At 34.1% G+C, this 22711-nt stretch overlaps 2 protein-coding genes and 1 pseudogene across 3 annotated transcripts; 1 reads left to right on the top strand and 2 right to left on the bottom strand.

Moving 5' to 3' along the window:
* On the bottom strand, positions 1-4835 carry LOC120149711 (annotated as a pseudogene).
* A 2021-nt stretch (positions 4836-6856) lies between these two features.
* On the top strand, positions 6857-16836 carry LOC120149582 (calmodulin-binding transcription activator 2-like). Its single transcript, XM_039162315.1, has 13 exons — positions 6857-7030; positions 8007-8126; positions 8513-8628; positions 8767-8855; positions 9548-9590; positions 9732-9903; positions 10034-10150; positions 11390-11694; positions 12235-12762; positions 13200-13885; positions 14124-14664; positions 15606-15929; positions 16382-16836. The coding sequence occupies exons 1-13, from the start codon at positions 6991-6993 to the stop codon at positions 16502-16504; spliced, it is 3204 nt and encodes a 1067-aa protein (XP_039018246.1). The 5' UTR covers positions 6857-6990; the 3' UTR covers positions 16505-16836.
* Positions 16837-17410: 574 nt separating this feature from the next.
* Positions 17411-18163, bottom strand: LOC120149584 (tobamovirus multiplication protein 1-like). 2 transcript variants are annotated; one of them, XR_005518480.1, is made up of 4 exons: positions 18113-18163; positions 17904-17949; positions 17764-17827; positions 17411-17671 (listed from the first exon to the last, which is right to left on the bottom strand). XR_005518480.1 is itself a non-coding variant. In XM_039162317.1 (3 exons), exons 1-3 carry the CDS (start codon positions 17978-17980, stop codon positions 17573-17575), a joined length of 240 nt encoding a protein of 79 aa, XP_039018248.1. In that variant the 5' UTR covers positions 17981-18069; the 3' UTR covers positions 17411-17572. The 2 variants fall into 2 exon arrangements, 1 of the variants encoding a protein (XP_039018248.1); XM_039162317.1 differs by lacking the exon at positions 18113-18163 and having other exon boundaries at positions 17904-18069.
* Positions 18164-22711: the final 4548 nt, after the last annotated feature.

The raw sequence follows: 22711 nt of genomic DNA, 5'->3' as shown, positions 1-22711 counted from the left end.
AGCAAATAACATTTGAGGAGCCTATCCTATGAAACATACTTGAAGATGAGAATTTCACACACCTTACTTTACAGCCTGTATAACATCCTACGCTGCAGCGGCTACTCTCAATTTATGCAGATGCAACCTCCTTAACTTCATCATATGTTCAAGTTGCCTCATCAAAGGAATACCTATATCAGCGGAAGAGATAAGATAGATGAGGTTCTAAAGCAGGCATATGCCGAATGTAACCAGGCAAACTGAAAACCAGCTTATGATGCCAATGCATTATTGAATTGAATTAATCAAATATGCAATCTCTAAACGCTTTCACTGTTCTAGCTTTTCCGAACAGGTTAAAGAAATCAAATTGTAAAATACGGGTAATTAAAAGCATCCATTGTCCAATGGATTCAGATATTATAAGTTTACTTCAGGATAATTAATGATAATAGATATCTTACAAGTTTATTTTCGAACTAATTAACAGTACTGTAATAATCTAAAACCAAAACCCATCAAGTGATAAAAGGGAATATTGTTCTCCCTATAGGTCATGTTCTGCTACTTTTCTTATGCAATTAAGTCCTTTTCAAATTGACAGGTGAACCACCAATGATAACCTAGGAGTTGGTATTATCTATGAATGAACCACAGCATAAGTGAAAGTGCAAAACACGTCTACCAGAAAAGAAACATTACCATTGCCCTGATACTGCTTAGCAAACGAGTCTTGTAGGTGGATCATAATAATATCCTAAAGTGCTACTGTAGTAGTACCTGAAAAAAAAATAGCAGATAAGATCAAATATTACCCAATAGTCCAACACCAAGATACATATTTATTTATTAGTAATTCTGCCTTCAAAATATCTCTCACTGCTTCATAAAACACGACAAAATCCTAGAAAAGGAACTCCTGAAGAGAAAAATATATATCCAAATCCATTTGAAACTATAGCATATGGAGGCAGAAAAGGATCAAAGAAGGGTTACCCTGAAGACTCATCATAGACATAATCATTAAAGACATCTCCGGCTGCAAATGAAGCGAACGAAAAACTAGACAAGTAAGTCAAGCAACATTTACTCTTTATTTAATCCAAAATGCTTCGTAATATCAAAAACAAATTATAACTGACAATACATACTCTCAGAAAAAGTGTTGACAGCTTCTGATGATGACTGAATGTCAGCGGAGGAATTAGGCTCAGATGACAGTTTAATATTTTCACCATCGTCATCATCTGCAAACATATCATAACTGTCGGCAGCATTACTTGAAGCTTCTGCAGAAGTTATATTTGAATTAGAAGTACCCACAGCCGAGTCAGAAAGTACGGAGGAAGCTACTCCAGGATAATTTGCATCTGTGAGTATATCACTTCCCAAGTTGGGATGAGAATTTGCCAGTCCAGCATCAGTAGATAAGCTTTTGCCCCTGGCCAGAGCTAACTTCTCATATCCCTCTGCAAGAATAGATATCAAGAGCATAGTTAATAAAAGCTATTCAAATATACACCTGCCCTAAAAAAATTATGAGTAATACTTATATATGACGAAAATTTCTGCATAAACCATCGATATATATGCATAAATAGAAAGAGCATCTTAAAAGAATATGGAAACAGTGCACCAACCTGCCTCAAGCTGGAAAACTTCTTGCTTCTCATGGTACACATCTGCATAAAAATAAATACGCCAATAAGTACAAACTATGGCCAAAGATAAATACACCTAAAGCTACGCCTACACCTGCTTTTAAAGTTATCACATGAAGTGGAGGGAAAGTTATATATATATATATAAAAAAACAGATTCACTTTATTGGAGATAACGGGCTATTGGTGATCAACAAAACCATATATCTCAAGCTAAGATTCAATCTTAAACAAGTATAAATCTGCTTACTAATCCTCTTCCAGGATAAGTTATCATATCCATTAGCAAGAACCAGTGTCCAAAAAGGTAAAGGTGACATTTAAGGTCCTTAGTTCAGTTCAACTTTGCCTCAACACTCTAAAAACATTAGTCATCACACCTTCTTTCGTTTGGGATGGAGAGATGGTTGCATTAAAGCTAAGAATCTTTAAGGTAACTTCTCAGCCTAGTGAAGTAGAAGCACAAGGAAGTGCTGACTTAACTGAAATCACCATTCTCCATTAACTTAATGGCATCCTCAGTTAGCTTGTCAAATACAGCTTTGTCTCAGCTGACATTTTCTCTTTTCTGTTATTTGAAGTTCCTTTCAACCTTCTCAGAGCTTGTAAAACCTGTCAAGAGAAAATAAAATTAGCTTTAAACTGTTCCCTTGTAACTTATTCAATTACCGAATAGATAAACATGTCTAATATCCTGTGCATGTGGGATAGAGCTTAGAACTGAAAATGAGAAGTTCTTTTTCCAAAAAAAATACTCTCTATCTACCATTCAAAAGCAACCGTGACTTTTACCAAAAAAGGAAAAAATATCTAGAAGAGATTATCTACAATACTTGACAGCCTTAGTATAATTTATGCCCTAATGTGAGCAGGTTTATGAACCCAGATTAGCCACATAAGTTCTGACCCTGAATAGAATTACTGTGAACATCTAAAATAAGCATTACAACTCAAATAAATACATTAAATTCCAGCATAAAATCATAATCTAATATAAGAACCAGGTACGGAATCCGCTATTCACTTTATAGTTTATATATAGGGCCCTGATATCATGAAAATCAAAGCTAAATGGAACCCAAGGTTTAGTCCAGTTGGTACATGCAATTCTTAAAATGTGACCTCATCATGTTGGACATTCGGACCCCAGCATCTACAACCCCTTTCCTATCCTAGACTGTAGCCTCTTCTGTATGTAAAAAAAATGCAAATTCTGTAACGTGTAACACAATTGTTCTTTGGAAGTATACCATTTTTTTCTCTCAGAAAAATTATTCATCATGATGTACATTACCGTTTCTCCAGGTTCAAGCACATCAGCAATCCGTCTCTTTATTTTCCCAATGTCTTGAGCGGAAAGTTCCTTTGCGGCAACTTCATTATTTTCACCATTTGTTGTTACAGATGCTTTTCTTGTATTTTTTACATCAGCTTCAACACTATCAAGCCAGGCATCCTACAATAAACCCATGAGATAGTCAACAGAAGCTCTGGTAATTATATTCACCATCTTCAGGTCAATACAACGCTTTACCTTGATTTCCTTGTCGGCGACATATTCAACAAAGTTCCCTTCCGCATCAAAGTATCCTTCTTCTCTTTCTTTGTCAAGATTGAAGGGTTCTATTTGAACTCCATCATCAATGAAGTTCTCATTATCCTGCAAAAAGAAATTCCTCATCATTAACTAATCCTTTCCCCTGAACCAAAAATTTAGGACTCTAGCAGTCATCTTGACTGTAAAAAATGCTCCCAATTCAGGAAAGAAGCATCATAAAATTAAGAGCTCGCTAAATAACAAAGTTCAAATCCAGGTGCGTGATAGTTCAGAGTGGCACTAAAAATTGTAAGAGGCAACACCTAAACTACAGCAAATTGAAGATGAAGATGCTTTTTTGAATTAGAAATGAATAGGAAACCACCCTTCTACCAATTATTAGAGTCAGAGACTAAACTTGGAGAAAGCTGCTGTACATAACTGGCAGACCACCAAAAACTATATAAGAATACAAAGATTGAGAATAATATTCTACCCTTTGAACAGCTAGGATAAATTGGCATTAATTCAGAAAACATGGAGCGCATAATCAACATCTTATGGCATGTTCATTCTATCAAGTTCAATACAGAATCCAAAATTGGACAGACTAAGAGCACAATAAACTTACCTCATATGAAACTTCAGCAGCCAAGACATCATTAAGCATTCCTCGTCCATCTTCAGCAATAGTTCTGTAGTAATTTCACTGCGGCATTTGGCACATTCCATAGCGGCAAAATGAGGATCCGTCAAGTCAACCAAACCGTCTTCAATATCAACTCTATTCACGGCTTCTTCTCCAGGTTTACTTTCTTTCCCTTGGGAAACCTGACCCTCTTTGCCTGTAAATAAACATACTAATTTAATTCTAAAATTCAAACAGTCAATTAAGCCACTGATGTAATGAGAAAGGTGACACCTACTACTGGGTTCAAACCCGAGCAATCTCAATCCCTTCCCTCCCCCTTAAAAAGAAAAAATTATAAAATTCAATTATAAACGATTCCAGGAGAAATGGAAGGAAAGAAAGGGGAGACATAAAAGTAACCCCAGTTTCCTTCCAGGAATTTAACTTATCGATGCTACCGAAGACTTGACTACAATCGAAAGGGGGAAACAAAAAGCTTAATTCAAACCCTAGAAAGAAACAATAAACTAAGAAGCACCCTAAAATATATTGACAGATAAAATTTTCAAGAAGAGAATAGGATATAAACGGAGAACGAGCATAACTACAAGATTAAACAGCTGCTTCAAGATATTGAAATATGAAAGGGAAAACGAAAGAGGATTGGAAGAAAATAATTACGCAGGAGGCTTGTTGAAGTCTTGGTCTTCGAAGAATTGGCGCTTGAGATGAGAGCGCGGAGGGTTTTCTTCCATCTCACCTCCAACGTTTTTTTGTTTGTTTGTTTTCCCCTCAAACGATTAACTGACTTCGAGGGTTGTTACGCCGAGAAGTGAGAGTGGGCGAGAAAAATAAAGGGTAAACTACATTAGTTCTCACTGAAATTTTAGTAATTTTTTCTTTTCTTGTTTGATGTTTCAAAAATAATGATTTATAATAGAATATTAGGGTCTGTTTGTTTCCCGTAATTCGAATTACGGAATCGATTTTCCCCGAATTCCAGTGTTTGTTTCACGTAATTCATTTTCCGGAAAATGTTTTCCCGTGTTTGTTTCACGTAATTCGTTTTCCGGAAAACGTTTTCCCGTGTTTGTTTCACGTAATTCGTTTTCCGGAATGTAATTCATTTTCCTAGTAACAGAATTTCCTTTGTGTTTTCTGTAAAATGACTTACGGATTCATTTTCCGTAAGTCATTTTCCGAACTTTTCACTTCAAAGCAAAAATACTCAAAATAATTTTATTTTATGAATTTAATATTTATAAAATATTTTAATATCATTTTCATCAAAATATTAATTATTAAAATATTTAAAATATATTTATTAATATTTATAATAATATAATATTATATTTTTAATATTATATAAAATAATCAATTATATTATAATAATATAAGATATTATATTTTTATTTTAATAATATATAATAATTTTTTTTATATATTTAATAATGAATAATATTATTTATATTTTCAATAATATTTTAGTAAAGATATTAAAATATACTAATTAATATTTTTAAAATATAATATAGTACTATTACTTTAATAAATAATTAAATATAATTTATAAAATTTTATTTCACTAAAAATATACCGAAAAAATGTTTAAATAACATCTTTCAAACATCATAAAACGTTTTCCAGATGTTTTCCAGAAATGTAATTCATTTTCCAGAAATGTAATTCATTTTACAGAAATGTAATTCATTTTCCAGTAATTCAAATTCCAGTAATTCAAATTCCAGTAATTCATTTTCTGGAAAACCAATTACAGCTAAACAAACAGACCCTTAATGTAATGTATTAAATCAATTGATTTGTCACTATTTGATTATGAGACAATAATTTTAATCAGTTTTAACTCTTTCTCTTTAAAGAGGAAGAGTTAAAGTTATAGAAATCTATAAAATTAAAGTAGGATCCCCTCTCCTCTTATGTGCTTGTTATAGTCAAATAACTTGATACAAACTCTCTCACAAAGTAAATTTGAACATGTTAGAACAAGCAAAAAGGAATGATATCTGACGTGAAAGTCTTTTCCCGATGCTATATTCCATCCTTTTTTAGGTAGATCAGTACTGACGGATTCACATATATGTTAGGATATTTATGTGTCTATATTGAAATTTAAATTTCTTTTAAATAGTATTTATTTTATTGATGATATTTATTTTAAAATTTTATCTGTGTTCACTACATACATTGATGCATGTTTGTGTTAGGGTGGCTACATACCCACCTTGAAAGTTGATTTTGTTTAGTTAATGACCTATTTTATTAATTATGCTCACCATAAATTTTTATTTGTACTCACTCCATACGCAGATTTACGCTTGTGTTAGGGTGGGTACGTGCCCACCTTGAAATTCAAATTTCCTTAAATTAGTAACTTATTTGTGCCCATTACATAAATTAACTGATCATATTCTCATATGTAATGGGGTAACGGGGAGGTAGGGTAGTAGGCTGTTCCCAACGCCATGTTGAGAGCAACTTCCATGGAAGACCTCCGGCAGTCAGAATTATGAATTGCCCACCGTGGGACTCGATCCCACGACCACAAGGTTAAGAGCCATTACATATTAAGATGAATTTGAAGATGAAATTAGACTATTTAAAAGCTTGGGAACCAATTTAGAAATAGAGTCATAGTTTAGGGATAAAAATTAGAATAATCAAAAGTTTAAGTATTAATTTAGATTGAGAGTCATAGTTTAGGGATGAAATTGGAATATTCAAAAGTATGAGGATGAATTTGAAAGGAATATTGTAGTTTGGGGACATATGATGCAATTAACTCTTTAATCTTTAAATCAATGTAACCCGTCAACGCCATATGTCGCGTACCAATTCGTCAACTGATTAAGCTTGCTTTCCATTCCATTCCACGACATGAACTTTCTCTGCCTTTCCGCTTTTCAATAAGCAGAAAAACAAAACAAAAGAGAAAAGAAAGCAAAATACCAAATCATTTTTCATATTTGTTTATTTCATAAAGTCTAACTACTTGAAAACAAAAACAAAATAAAACCCAGTAAGACAGTCAAAAGGCAGAAAGACCTCTCCTCTTCTTTCGTTCCCATCCTTTGCTTATCTCAGCAATCAAACAAATCAATTCCAAAAAAAAAAAAAACAAATCAAATCAAGTCCCTCGATCTTTTTTTTGTGTTCAGCTCATGGCGGATCGAGCCTCCTACAGTTTGGCTCCTAGATTAGGTTGGTTCTCTTCCGGTCTCTTTCACCTACTTTTTTTAATTATATATTTATAATAGGTCTTCAGATTTGCGTACTATTTCAACGCGTTTTTAATCTCAATTTTGCGCCTAGTTCCGTTATTGTCATTAGTACTTAGTTTTAGTTTTAAATTGATCCGTGATAGAATTGTGTTTGTTTTAGTGGATATTTTACGGGGCTTTCCCTTGAGGAAGTTGGAGTTAGGTCTGGAGTTATAACTTAGTTCAATTATTGAGGAAAATGGAGATTAGTTTAGGGATATAACTAAATTCAGTTACTAAGGCTGGATGGGAGGAATTGATAAATTTTTAGCATTGAGGAACTTATTATTATCTGAATAAATCTGGATTTAGGGTTTGACTGTTCAATTATATAATTTATGATGATTTGAGCTTTTCTTGCTTGCATTGAGGAGTATAATTTATTTTCATAATAACTTCAGTTTTGAAGTGAGAACACTTTGTATAACTTTAGAAAGCTTTGAGGGGAAAATACTTAAAGACACTATCAAATACGCCACTAGTCTGTGCTTTGGTAGTGCAAATTCATGCTTTGTTTATCTGCTATAAACACAGGAAGTTTCGCTTGCATCCTAGGTTTTGCTGACTGAAGCTTTTGCATTATGGGCAATTTGTAGTTTTAACTCTCTTAAGGCACTGTGAATGCTCCAAACAAAATTTAACAGCGTGACTTATTTTTTTGTATTGCAAATAAATTTGTGAGTGATTGGAGTTATAACATCATTCATTATTAGACTTTCTTAACTTTTGAAAGTGGAATATAGGTGAAGAGTGTTATTTAATGATAATATGATTGAAGCTTTTTGCTAAAATAGTTCCCTCTATCTCTTGGACAAGTGTGAACTCTTAATATGAATGAAGTTTCTATTTTTCCATGTCATATGTTTTCTTGTGCTAATATATCTTTTACTAATTATATTTTGTTTCCTGATTTGTAGATATTGAACAGATATTACTAGAAGCCCAGCATAGGTGGTTAAGACCTGCTGAAATTTGTGAAATTCTTCGAAATTATCAGAAGTTCCAAATTACATCAGAGCCTCCTACAAGACCTCCAAGTATGAAATTTGAAAAGCATTTCATGGTTGGGACAAAATTTCATGACAATTTATGTTTGTTGTGAATAAACATAATTATATTATGAATTTATGATTATTAAGTGCTTTGATAAAAGCATACAGGAATAATCATTTCAGTAGTATATTGATGTTGTTTTGAGTGTTCCTTACTTTTTTTATTATTATTTAATCTTTAATTTTTGCTTTCTTGTACTGTACATTCCTAAAAAATTGTTTTGTTTGATCATTAAAGCTGAATAAAAATGCTTTAAGAAAACATGCAACGTGGATATTATCATTGTGATTTATTTTTATTATTGTTATGATATTATGGTTGATTTAGGGTTAAACAGCCAAATGGATTGACATGAATTTAAACTTTGTAGGTGGTTCGCTCTTTCTTTTTGATCGAAAGGTGTTAAGATACTTTAGGAAGGATGGACATAATTGGAGGAAGAAAAAAGATGGGAAGACTGTGAAGGAAGCTCATGAGAAGCTGAAGGTAAGTAATGCAGCCATAGAAAGATGAAGTTTTCTTGTTCTTGTTATATAATTTTATCAGTTCAGGACGTCTTTATTTAGTGACTATACTATCGATTGGAAATTTTGCCTAAGAATAACTTCTTTAAAACTATTTTAGGTTGGGAGCGTTGATATGTTGCATTGCTACTATGCCCATGGAGAAGAGAATGAAAACTTTCAAAGGCGCAGCTATTGGATGCTTGAACCGTATGGCTTAATTATATATATATATATATATATTATATGTGTTTGTGGTTAGTCATAGACATTGTGGGGATGTTATCATGTTCCTATACTTTTATGTTTCCTCTCTCTTTTGGTTTATTTCTTTATTCCAGTTAATTACACATATTTTGCTTTGCAACTGTGTGCTAGTTCCGCAGTGCATAGAAAAAGGTACTTCTATGAGTACCAGCTATGTGGGCATAAAGTAATATCAATTTAACAGTGTTCAATAATTGTTTTATGCATGAGCCTCATTTTCCATGTAAAGCATGCAGGTTTTCTTAGAAGCCTCTACTGGTTTTTAATGTGGGAATTTGTGGAGTACAACAGAGTATGATTCATTTTCTTTAAAATCTGTCACAATGGTTGTTGCATCATCTTTGCTTACATTGACTTTTACAGCAATTGAGGAAGTCAATATTTAAATTTCTTTATAAGCGTTTTTAGGCTGAGTAATTTCAATCAACAATTTATTAGCAATTAATGTAATTATTCTGTGACTTGTGTTGTTTGGAACCCTCCTAGGGCAATGACTTCATTGGTGGTCTGATATGTATATGTAATTTATTTATTTAATTTTTTTTGGGGGGAGGGTGATATTTGGAATTCCAAATGTAATTTCTTGTCCCTAAGCGTTGTTAATTTTGGTTTGAATGGTTTTGTTACTATTGTAGGGACTTGATGCATATAGTTTTTGTGCACTACTTGGAGGTTAAGGTAACCACTCACTTCTTTTATTTCTGATGACAATTTTATCTTGACTAGGCCGCTGTTTTACCTCCTTTGAGCAGTCAAATCTTCCACATGTTAAACTTTTCCTTTCTTCAGATCTGACTTTATTGGTATCTTTTCCTTCAGGGTAGTAGAACAATTGGAGGCATAAGAGAGACCAGTGATGTATCAAATTCGCAAACAAGCAGTCCTTTGACTTCTAGCTATTCTGTTACTCGTACAAAAGAACCTTCTGCAAATGCAAATTCAGCAAGCTCAATTACCAGTTTAACATCCTTATGTGAAGATGATGATTCTGGTATTTTTTTATCCTGTGCTCTGTCCTATTCACATCCTTCTGCCAATATAGTGTAATGGTATTAAGTTCCATCTTTATTCTCTCATTATGCATACAAATTTCAATTCCACTTATATGAGGTACTATGCAGAGGATAGTCACCAAGCAAGTTCTAGATTCCATACATCACCCCAAATAGGAAATGCTACTGTGATGAACAAGTTGGATCCCAGTTTTTTTAATCACTATTCTCCACATCCCTTTCAAGGTAAGCATTGTTGTTTTATATGTCAGCTCGTTTCTATTGATTGCTTTATGCATTAATTTTTTGCATGATGTTGCATTTGAGTGCTTGGTTTTAAAAAGCGTAAAGCGCCCTAAAGCGCCTAGGGTCCTAGACGCCGAAGCGCTAAGCGAAAGCGCTCGCTTTATGCACAAGAAGCCCCAGAAAGGCCGAAATTCACAAAAAATACAAAATATTTATAAATTATCTTATAAATACTTAAATATCAAAGTGTCAATACATATATTCAAAACTTATAAGTACTTAAACACCAAAATATAATTCTCAATTTACTTATAACTTATAAGTTATAAACACTTAAATACTTATATACGATTAACCATACGACTATACGAGCATACTAATCTCAAAAGATGGTCTACACTAAAAGTAGTCTAAAGTGAGATGAACAAAAGTATTTTTCTAAACCCTCAATTTCTTATAACTAAAAATCCTCTAAATCGTCATCGTCATCAACTCGGACAACACCATCTCCTTCATCACTAGACACTCCAATATCTTCTTCCATCTCATCTTCATCAACTAAGCATCTACGAGATGGTCTACTAGAGATAGGATTATGAGAAGGAGATTTACCTTTATCATTTCTCGATGGTCTGGCTCCATCATTCACTACTTTTGATGCTATAGTTAGATAACTAGGCTCATATGCACCGGAAGCGTTAGCAACATCACTCTATGTCAAATCCTCACCAACAAACACCGCCTCATCATCATCTTCATCTTCTTCCATTCTTCCCATCAACCACTCATTGCTCTCATCAATATCTTGCAAAAGAATGGGATCGATCTCCTTACTTTTAGCTCGGCGCTCCAAGGCATGATTGAATTTCACAAACACCATGTCATTCAATCTAGATTGTGCCAATCTATTTTGTTTCTTAGTGTGAAGCTACAAGAAAAAAAAACCAAAACTGATAATTTAATAGCCCGCTAAACCCTAAATAAGCCCAAAAATCGTATCTGCTAAAGCCCAGAATCGTATCATCTAAACTCGCGATTAAGCGCCGATTAGCGCTTTGCTAAAAGCGCTGCAAAAGCGCCGATTACTACCGCTTAATGAATTCGTAGTGCTTTTGCTATGCTGAAGCGCCAGGGGCCTCGCTCGCGTCGCTTAGCGCTTTAATCGCGCTTAAGCGGCGCTTTTTTAAACTAAGTTTGAGTGTGATGGAAACTTGAAACTCTTAGAATATGATTATGAAGGCCAAGTATCAATTCCTGGAACAAATGAAGTTTCACATCTTCATGGAGATAGACCTGGGGATATTAATTATGGCTCTTGTATGACCGGATCTCAAAGAACACTTGATTCATCTTGGGAACAAGACTTGGAGCAATATATGCCTGTATATACCGATGCATCTTTTAATGCTTCACCAAATTCTAGTCAACATGATGCTATTAGCACTAGCCTGCAACAAGAAACGGTGATGAAAGGCAAGCTATTAACTGTTGAGAGTGCTGGCGGGGAGTTTGGAAATCCTTTGCCAACACAACCACATTGGCAGGTATTCTTGGTAGTTTCATTTTGTACCTTAGGTATAAATCATTTAGTTTCTACTTCATGTTCATAAGTTTTGGATCGTACCTTAAAAACTGCTATTTGTAATATTTTTCTTCTGTATATTACCTATCATATTATGTAGAAATTGTTTGAAGCAAAATAATTAATTATTAACAAAAATGGTTTATTGGTATCATTTTTTTTAGTGTTAAATGTTTATATAATTCGGTTTATTGCTAGAAATTGTTATTCTTTTTCACTTTCCTTTATTGAGCATACAGCATTGAATAGTGTCAGAGCTGAATGAAATTTAGATGGTTATAGTAAATTGTCGGCTTTCAATTTTATTTTTTTTAACTGATGTGTAATGCCTAAAGGATTGATTAGAAGTAATAGAGCATACAGTCACAAAATATCCAATTCTTAACCAAACTTCTTTTTCTATATTTGTTTTCTGTCTGCACTTTTGATGTTTAGACTTATTGGATCTTTTGTCAAATTCATGATATATATATATATGTTCTAATTCAAGTACATCTTTCAGATTCCTTTGGCTGACAATGCCTTAGAGTTGCCCAAATGGCCCATGGATCCATCATCAAATTTTGATTTGCCATATGATACTAAGTTATTTGAGCAGAATGCTCCTGCTTTTCATTTGCCAAATGCTCTTGAGGATTTCTCCGAGCATGATGACTTAAATGATCGGCATCTGCATAAAGATCAACAAATACAGAGTAGCAATGCAGATCCTAATTCTTTCATGAGAACATATCCTGAGAACGATATGCGTTTGGATGGAAATGTCAACTATGCTTTGTCTCTGAAAAAATCGTTACTTGATGGAGAAGAAGGCTTGAAGAAAGTTGACAGTTTTTCACGATGGGTTACTAGAGAACTTGGAGAAGTAGATGATCTGCTTATGCAATCCTCATCCGGTATTGCCTGGAGTTCTGTTGAATGTGGAGATGTTTCTAATGATGCCTCTTTGAGCCCCTCTCTCTCTCACGACCAACTCTTCAGCATTGTTGATTTTTCGCCAAAGTGGGCATACACAGACTTAGAAACTGAGGTATGAAAGCTTTTGTTAGATTTGAAAAGTTAAGTTTCTGCAGCGACTAGCATAATGAAGATTTTATTTAACCACTTGCTTATTCTCTTGGCCTTTTCCTCACCTGTTTCTTATTTAAAAGTTGATAAATTGTAATGTTTTTATTACTTGTGCATTCTTCGATTTTATTCTTCGTCTTACTTTTGGCTGGTACTTTGAGGCGTGCATAACCGTAGCATGCTAACTGCTTAAAGTTCTCAGTGGCTTCATCTGCTAATGGTTTTACTCTCTTTTGCTTAGATTTAATTATTACACCTCCAATCACTCCTCCCTCCTTTAAATGTATAATTAGCTTTTGGTTTTCTAGAATTTTGTGATGTCCATTCTTATTTGATAGATGCCCAACTTAGTAAAAAATGGTTCCCCCCCCCCCCCTCATTTTTTGCATAATGAAACAGGTGTTGATTATTGGGACATATTTGAGGAGTCAAGAGGAAGTAGCAAAATGTAACTGGTCATGTATGTTTGGGGAAGTGGAGGTTCCAGCTATGGTTATCGCAGATGGTGTTCTTTCCTGCCATGCTCCGCCTCACAGTGTTGGGCAAATCCCTTTTTATGTTACATGTTCCAACAGGTTAGCTTGTAGCGAAGTCCGAGAATTTGACTACCGTGCAGGATTCACTAAAGAAATAAATATTTCAGATATCTATGATGTTGTGTCAAGAGAAATGCTGATGCGATTTCAGAGGTTACTTTCTCTGCAATCTTTCAGTCATACTAATCATCACTCTGAAGGTGTTGGGGAGAAGCGAGATTTGATTACTAAAATTATATCAATGAAAGAGGAAGATGAATGCCACCAGATTGTTGATCCCTCTGAAAAGGATTTGTCTCAACATGAAGAACAAGAGTGCCTCCTTCAGAAATTGATGAAAGAGAAGTTGTACTCTTGGCTTCTTCACAAAATAATGGAAGATGGTAAAGGACCAAATGTATTAGATGAGAAGGGTCAAGGTGTACTACACTTAGCTGCTGCACTTGGTTATGATTGGGCAATGAAGCCTACTGTTACTGCTGGAGTTAGTATAAATTTCCGTGATGCAAATGGATGGACTGCACTTCACTGGGCTGCTTTCTGTGGAAGGCAAGGACCTCTAAACTTGTTTCTGTTATATGCACCTAGAGTTTTCAATTTATAATGTGAAAAATTCTCACTGAACTGACAGTAATTACGTATGTATTGTGGTTATAAAATCATTTGGCAACATCTTAGGTGTAAATGAATGCATTAATTTCGTGGCTTTTTATAAAGTAAATGCTCTATTAGAAGAAAAACTTGTATACTTTGGTTATGCGTCTGAATCTTTGTTTGCAAAATCCAGAGAGCAAACAGTTGCTATTCTAGTGTCCCTGGGAGCAGCACCTGGAGCTGTTACAGACCCTACTTCAGAATTTCATTGGGGCAGAACTCCTGCGGACTTGGCTTCTGACAATGGACACAAAGGAATTTCGGGTTTCCTTGCAGAATCTTCTTTGACCGGTTTCCTTTCTTCTCTTACAATGAATGATAAAAAAGAAGCTGTACAAATAGTTTCTGAGCGAGTGGCAACTCCAGTTTATGATAGTGATGTACAAGACCTATCACTGAAAGACTCAATTACTGCTGTATGCAATGCTACACAAGCTGCCCATCGTATACATCAAATGTTCAGGATGCAATCCTTCCAGCAGAAACAGTTGAGTGAGTCTGGTGACGGTGTGTCAGATGAGCATGCCATTTCACTTCTAACTGCAAAAGCACGCAGGCCATTGCAAATTGATCGTGTCGCCCATGCTGCTGCAACACAAATTCAGAAAAAGTACCGTGGTTGGAAGAAAAGAAGAGAATTCTTATTGATCAGGCAAAGAATTGTCAAAATCCAGGTTCATTGCTGCTTTTGTCTTTGCTGATGGCTTCATTTCTTGGTTTATATTTTCCTTTCTCTTCTCTGAACTTTTTCTTTGGAAAAGGGTTATTTTATAATCTGATCGTATGTGTTTGTTGTATGGTGAATTATATGCTATCCTGTGTTTGGAAATCTTAAGCGACAATAATTTGATGTTCGAGGTGTTACATAGGCAGTTTTTTTATGATTATGATTTTACACTTCTTTTAGAGATAATAACATGAAAGGGATTTGAGTATCTCATATTTAGGGGGTTTGGCCATTTCATTGAAAGTGATTGTAAGCTTGTAGTGGATTGGATCAAAGACCAAGCTTTAGTTCCTGTTTTCCTTACAAATTTTGTTAAGGAAATTGTGTCTATTATTTCTGTTAGAGATTTTATTGTTAGGTGGATTCCAAGATGTTGTAATTGCGAGGCTGACAAGCTAGCAAAGGAGGGGATCGGGTGATTTTGCATTCTGTTTTCAGTTGGGGATTGTTTTACAGATATGTTACTATAGGAGTGTGTGATGTCTTATGTTGTTTGTAAAAGTGTATTTGAGTCTTATGTAATTCAACTAACATTAATAAATTGAGGTACTCTTTTCCTCCTTCCGCTAGTTGGTTCTTACCTTAGGGCAAAGAACCACTAAGAGGGAGGTTTTTAATGAGACCTCCTATTCCTATCAATTTTTTTTTTTTGCTGACTGCTACTGTGATGACTTTTACCATCTTTTAATTGTATGAGTGTTTACTATATGTTGTGTGTTATTTTTGGGTGATTTATATGTTGTTTATTCATGAAAATTTGGAAAAGTGAATTCATCATCTTATGAAAAAGTGTAAAATTGCTAGTTTAAGGATTTGTTGATGTATTATTTACCTCTAAGCTTTAAAATCTTGAATTCGAATAATGATTTGAAATTTTATGGTGCGAAGGCCCATGTTAGAGGACACCAAGTGAGGAAACAGTATAGAACAATCATATGGTCCGTAGGAATTCTGGAGAAAGTTATTTTACGGTGGAGACGTAAAGGGAGTGGCTTGCGAGGATTTCGACGGGATGCAATTACTAAGGAACCTGACCCACAGTGCACGCTCTCGAAAGAGGATGATTATGATTTTCTCAAGGAGGGAAGAAAACAAACCGAGGAAAGGCTGCAGAAGGCACTTACTAGGGTAAAGTCCATGGCTCAGAATCCTGAAGGACGAGGCCAATACCGAAGGCTGCTTACATTGGTTCAAGGGATTCGTGAAACCCAGGTAAATGTTATTTTCTTTTACATAGATTTCTACTTTAGCGACGTTTACAATTCAGCAGACTTCAATGATGTTAGTTAGTTACCCTTGACAAGTTGATCTGTCCGATATTTTGTCTTTGCACCTTGAACTTGTTTTGTTTCTGTCATTCGCTGTTGCTTCATCTGGATGTTGTTAACTGGCCAAGGCCAACTATAATCTGGCTAAGGTCTTCTTTGATTATTCTGAGACCTTTCTATTACTTAAGGCCAATCAATGGCTTGGTCTGATCTATCTTTCCTTTGATTATTAAGATCATTGCAAGCGTCTCATTAGACCGATTTTAAATTCTTGAGATTGTATACCATAGTTTTAATTGTGAAAATGTGTTTATTACTCAACAAATTCGCATTCGACAGCCTTTTTACCTCGATATCTTATCAAAACACTGACCATTTTGAGATATTTTTCTACAGAATTGCAATATGGTACTGAGCAGTACAGAAGTGGGTGATAGTGAGGGAGACGGCGATGAAGACCTCATCGATATTGGCTCTCTTTTGGATGATGAAACTTTCATGTCTATTGCATTTGATTAAGCTCCTTCAAACCTTGCCCCAACATATCCAACCTGTACATAAACTGGTACAGCAGCTACGTAGCCAGCAGTATGAAGGGTTTTAACTTGGGTTGTCTGTCAATATGGCATCTAACGTACATGGTTTGTTTGTAAGTAACATGGAAATTCTGTTTTACTTTTTCAGGTTAAAAATAGTGTTTTTAATCCCATAAATTCGTTAATTCAAGGGTTAGAGTGTAGTATTTATTGATTCCTGGGAAGATTTAGTTGTAAAATCTGTTGAGAGGAAGGGATTATGAGTGACATTTTAGAGTGTAATTATAAACATATTGATCCCCTGTGTGTGCTTATTTTCTGCTTAAATCTCTCTTCCTTTTTTATCACATGAGAAAACAAAATGCATGTTATTTCTCCATGCCACTTTTGAGTTACAGCAACAAAAAGTTAATGAAATGGATTTCTATTTTGTGCTCATTAGTGAAGTGGATTTCTGCTCAAGAACAAAACAAGTGTCGTGAGAGTGAATGTACATATCGAGTCCTTTGGCATTGAGGAAATTAGAGCATTGGCACACGTCCTCCCATGCACTTCACACATTTTCCTCTCCATTTTATTCTTCCCTGTTTCTGGGCACAAGTCATTTGATTGGATGGTGCTGATCGGAAACTAGCTTTGGAGGTAATTTCCGAAGTATAAACAACACCAAAGCTGACGAAAGAATCTCTACCAACTGCCAAAAAAGAAGTAACACAACTGCCGTCAATATCTATTAACCTAAAGTGTTTGTCAAAGAACACCAGCTTTAGTTATCATCACACAAGAACCTCTAGGAAACAATCATGTACGGTCAATATTCATAATGCATTGAACGTCTTAAACAAACTGGTGGAACATGACCGAAGTTCGATCTAATCGTATAGCATGAATGAATGAGTTGCACACTCCAGAAATCAAATGTACCACGTAGTAGATAAGGTTTAGGAGGGGATGGTATATAACATCGACATCAGCATCCTCATCAAAGGCCGAGACCGTGACCTGCAAAGTGAAACCAATAGAAACAATCTCTTGTTATGTATAAAGAAGTTTATGTAGTATTTACAATTTTATTTTTTGATCCAACATGGCTCACCATGAGGCATCTTATGACGAAACTAGCACAACATATCCCTGTTACGAAGCCAACCTGCCATGGAAATAAGGTCGAAAACCATGTCGAGTGACAGATAAACAGTTGAAAGGGTATCAGAAGTCTTTACAAATTACAAGTTAACAAACCTCAAGCAGCTTTTTTTGACGACCTCTGGATTCGATAGGGAAGCGTCTCAACATGAAGAACAATCTAAGAATGTAAAGAACAGAAAAGCGAAGAAGGAACAGGAACTAAATTCTGTCAGAGGGTTGATATCGACTCTTACCTCCCACCATATAAAATGAACCCGGATGCAGCACAAAGCGAAACAACTGCAAAATGCAAAGCAGTACGCCAATGCATCAGCTTTTCAACTCACCCGAATATGTCCGTTTACTTCTTCGGAATCTATTCATTTGTGAACTTTGTACAAACGGTTACTCAAACCATGTCATGGCATTAAATTCAAAGCAGATTTAAAGAAGAAAAACTTACTTGAAATGAAGACTCAAGCAAATTCGATTGCAATCAGGCTTTTACTTAATCGTACGGATTTATCAATCTCATCCCACCAACCAAGCATTCCTACGACATCTTTCAACAATGATGTTTTCCCTGCTAGAACAAAACCCTTTACTCTCACCATCTGAAGGAACTTCCCCAACTGTGAAAAACAATGGAAAATAAGTAAATAAAATGAAATTTTAAAAAAAAGCAGAAAAATTAGAGAATAGAGAAAACAGCCATTGATAAATGGGAAGAAAGTAATGAGAGAGGAGAAGGGGATGGAGGGTGGGGACACGTGGAGGGAAGAGAAGGAAGACACTTAGGTAGAAGTATGCCACTTGTGGATAGAGCATAACGGTCGAAACATGTACAATTAGTGCCATATTCGTGGATTTCGCTAACGGACAGTTAACAACATCGTCGCTAGAAAAATGTTCTAAAACTAAAGCTCAAACTTTAACCGGATATTGCTGTTGACTTGACTTCGTAAAAATTATTCAAATAATAAATTCGATGGATTATTAATTGTCACACTGTATTCATGTGTGTTCATCACGTAAGGATACGTATGTGAAATTCGTAGTTGAGACTAAGCTAGGCAACATTTGTTAAAATTCAATCAAAAACTTGTAAGAATTTTAATTTTTAAGTCAGGGGACCATTGAACTTAAGATGATATTGGAAGGACTAAAAGTGTAATTTTTTTTCCTTTAGAGAAATCAAATCTAATTTTCATTGAATGTTTTGCTTGTAGGCGTGGGTTATGGGGGCAAAAGGTAAATAGTGACCTAATTTACCGCGTTTCCTTCATCTTCTTTTCTTTATTCCTTCTCTCATATTTTCCTTAGAATTATAGCTTTTAAGCTGGTAAAGGATCTATTTCGATCAACTAGCTTATCATTTTGGGATGAAGAAAGTAGGATATGTGATCTCCATTTCTAAACCTCTAAGAAAAACTTAACATCTTTCATGAAAGATGATGTGAAGCAGGCTTGAAGTTTTATAAGGATTTAGGTCAATGGGATTGTTCTAAACTTTATCCCTAACATCTATGAGGTTCTAAAATTGTGTCATTACTTTCTTTAAAATTGTGTTTAATTTTTATTTCATTTTAGTGTTTATTGATTAGTGAAAGAGGGATGAGAATCTTCTAATATAAGGGAAAAGGAAAAGATTTGTGAAAGCTAATTAAGAGAGTTTTCGGTTGCTAAATTTGAGGTAGTACATTTTGAACTGTTAAATGTTTGTTGTATTTCATAAATTTGATGCTTTGCATGTTGGTATAATGCATATTGGGTGTTTTGAATGTTAAGCATATTTTAATGATCTTGATGATGATTTGTTGTTAAAATATGTTAAAAATGGTGTTAAATAATGTCTTAATAATCCCTTAGACTTTATGCTATGATTAAAAACAAGTGTTAGAAGTGTTTGGAATTGATTTTTCGAGTCTTGTTAAGAGTTCTATGGATTGTAGAATAATATTATTCATAGAGTATTGATACTGTATGAATTTAGCATTGAGAATTTGGATTTTAAAGGGCTGATATCAATACTGATTCATGTACTATCGATATTGTATGAACAATATCGATATTCCCTTGGACAATATCGATATTGAATAGTTCAAGAGATTTAAGTGTGTTATTTTGGTATCGATACCATCAATTCAGTATCAATACTTCCCATTTGGTATTGATGCCATTGAGTGAGTATTGATACTCAAGTATCCATATTCTTACTCAAGTATCAAGTATTCATGCTCTTTGTTTGAGCATTCATACTCTTTGTTTGAGCATTCATACTCTGGTTGAGTATTCATACTCCCCAATGTTAAAAGATTAGAAAGATCTCATGATGCACTAACTATGATTTGCTATGAAATGAATAAACAAACTTAGTAAGAGGCCTTAATTCATGAAATGACAAAAATACCCTTAAATAATATAAATAATCAAAATACACCAAAGGCCGACTAAATGGGTTTTGAAGGTATAAAACATGAGAAATTGAGGAGAATAGCCTTAAGGCTTATGAATGAGTCTGAGCAACCTTAAATAAGTTAAAATGACAATAAATTTTGTGCGTATAAAAGATCAAAATACCCTTAAAGAGATTAACTACGAAAACATTCATAAGGGTTTAAAGGCAAATCTTTAAATGAATAAAAATAGTGAATTATCTATAGGGTTTATCAGTATGTCAATAAATCTAGGTGTTGAGACTCGTGAAAATGTCTTGAAGATTAAATAATTAAAATGCCCTTAAGAGTAAAATGACAAAAGCTTCTTATGTGAATAAGAGAATGATAATTTCTCATGACATGAATAAATCCTTCGTAACCATATGATGAGAACATATTAAGGGTCATAAGCTACGAAAATATCAACATATTCTTGTATAATGTTCTAAAAGAAAGAACGAGTTATGATTGAGAATAATATGAATAAAAACTTGAGAGGAAATGTTTGTGTCTTATTGATGCATACATGTTATTATTGTGTATGGCCTATGGCCTTAAGATGTTTCTCATTAAATTAGCTTATCATTTTATCGTCTTATTAACATTTAACAGTTCATACTTGTTCTTTTAACAAAATCTAAAATTTAATACTTATTTTATAACTTTTAAAAGTCAAGTGATAAAAAAAATCATTTTCACAAAATTTAATAATTATTTATAAATTTTATTATATTTTATATTAATAATGCATACCAATATATGATATTAATAGTGTATATCAATATATAACACTCGTTGTAACATCCTATAAGCTTCGGCCTGAGGCTAGAAGAGCCCATAGCTGTTTTTAACAATTGGGTTTTGTTGCCCCAACTCCAAAGATTTAGTAATATTTTTCGACACCTAATGAACACTCCAACGTCTAATTATTAGCTAAAACCTAGTCTATAGATCTAGTAGTATCGGTTTCATTTATAATCTGGAGGGATAAACTTGACGGTAAACATTCAAACACTCTCACATACGTCGTGTCTAATCTAAAACCTTTAAAACTAATAACTATTTTTAATTATGGAGATCACTTCAACTTATGAAACATTGACCGAATAATCATGTTGAGATATGACTGTGAACAATACATATTATAATAGGCACCACTTTATTTGTATTAATTACCTTTAATTCAAAGTACGTATCAACGTAAATTTAATTAAACGCTAGCATATAGAAGGATAAAATGAAAATGTATGAAGATATTGGGAAACAATGCATATATTTGACTCCAATAAAAAGGCGTGGGTGTGTCGACCGACGACTTTTCCCTTTGGCCAAACAGCTTGAATCCACTGTCGGCCCATGGCAATATAATGCCAAGCTGCTGGAATAATATATTATATTCTTTGTTTTGTTTTATATGACATTTTTTTCCAATATTTATCCCAACTCTTAGTATGGATTGGAAGTAAGGTGGGCAGTGATAGGGTAACTCCCTAAATCCTGAATTGTGTGGAGCATTGAAGTTTTAATTCACTAGTGACGTGGTTGGTGCATGAATCCAATTGCTTATCTTGAAAAAGTCCATATCAATCGAAGTGTTACCTTTCTTTTCTTTTACAACCTTGGGAAGACCCACTCCAACCCCTATTACTTCACAATCCAACAACTTTTCTTAAATTGGTAGTGGAACAACATACTGTTATATAATGTATATTTGGGTACATACATCATCAATCAATAAAATAATATCATATATTATTGTACTTCTTCCAGACTTTTCATATAAATTAAAAGAGATAAATACTAAAAACCCATCACAAATTCATTCCTCCTATTAACATATATTACTAAAATAAAATAAATACAAACAATTCACGATTTTTCAAATGGTCATCATTTGATAGGAATTCATGAATTTGTGAAATGATAGGTTGAAAAACAGTCCACAAGAAGAGGGGTCCATATGATTGGCTTTACTTGGAATGGGTTTGATTTCTATTTTGTTCTCTATAATATTGATTTTCCGGGAAGGCATGCAAAGCACCAATAAAGTCTTTGCAACCAGACACAAATGGGGCTATCAAAATCAATATCATACGTCAAATTATATATAGGGTTGGGTAATGCTTATTTTGACCTATAAATCATATTGGTTTTTAATTTAGAATTAATTTTTTTATTTTTGTGTATATAATATTTCAAATAAAGGAAACAGTATTTAAATTTAATGGTTGGTTTCAATACATAAGAGTAGAATACCAAGGTTGTGCGGTCGACGGCTCGAGACGCATCGGAGCTGGTGATATTAGCACTAATACCCACATATTTATGGAATTAATTGCCGACCAACTCGTATATTAAGAACCCCCGGCTTAATTCAACTATAAAAAAAATTCTCTAGAGCTGATTTGTTTTTTTATTGGTGGTAGTAACTTGAATAAAGGGAAAAGGTAAGCAAATGTTGGACTATGTGTTTGGATTAATTAAAATTAAACCAGATGCCTCTAGGGTTATAAATCAATGAGTCAAGCTCAACTCTCGATAAATTAGACTCAATTCAAAAATTTTAAAATTGAGTTTGACTCGACTTGAATGTTCGCGAGTTTAAAATTATAAATCTTGATTCA

This window comes from Hibiscus syriacus, unplaced genomic scaffold (assembly GCF_006381635.1).
Source record: "Hibiscus syriacus cultivar Baekdansim isolate YM2019G1 unplaced genomic scaffold, ASM638163v2 tig00111008_pilon, whole genome shotgun sequence".
Classification (NCBI taxonomy): Eukaryota; Viridiplantae; Streptophyta; class Magnoliopsida; order Malvales; family Malvaceae; genus Hibiscus; species Hibiscus syriacus.
Note: the sequence above shows the minus strand (reverse complement) of the source record. Positions and strands in the feature narration are given on the sequence as shown.

What these genes read in the sequence shown, in the direction of transcription:
- LOC120149582 (XM_039162315.1), top strand. Translation starts at nt 6,991, where the DNA reads ATGGCGGATCGAGCCTCCTACAGTTTGGCTCCTAGATTAG. An exon ending in CAGTTTGGCTCCTAGATTAG is followed by an intron (nt 7,031 to 8,006) that starts GTTGGTTCTCTT and finishes CCTGATTTGTAG; the next exon opens with ATATTGAACAGATATTACTA. An exon ending in ATGTGAAGATGATGATTCTG is followed by an intron (nt 9,904 to 10,033) that starts GTATTTTTTTAT and finishes GGTACTATGCAG; the next exon opens with AGGATAGTCACCAAGCAAGT.
- LOC120149584 (XM_039162317.1), bottom strand. Translation starts at nt 17,980, where the DNA reads ATGCATTGGCGTACTGCTTTGCATTTTGCAGTTGTTTCGCTTTGTGCT. An exon ending in TTCATTTTATATGGTGGGAG is followed by an intron (nt 17,828 to 17,903) that starts GTAAGAGTCGAT and finishes TTACATTCTTAG; the next exon opens with ATTGTTCTTCATGTTGAGAC. An exon ending in GTCAAAAAAAGCTGCTTGAG is followed by an intron (nt 17,672 to 17,763) that starts GTTTGTTAACTT and finishes TTTCCATGGCAG; the next exon opens with GTTGGCTTCGTAACAGGGAT.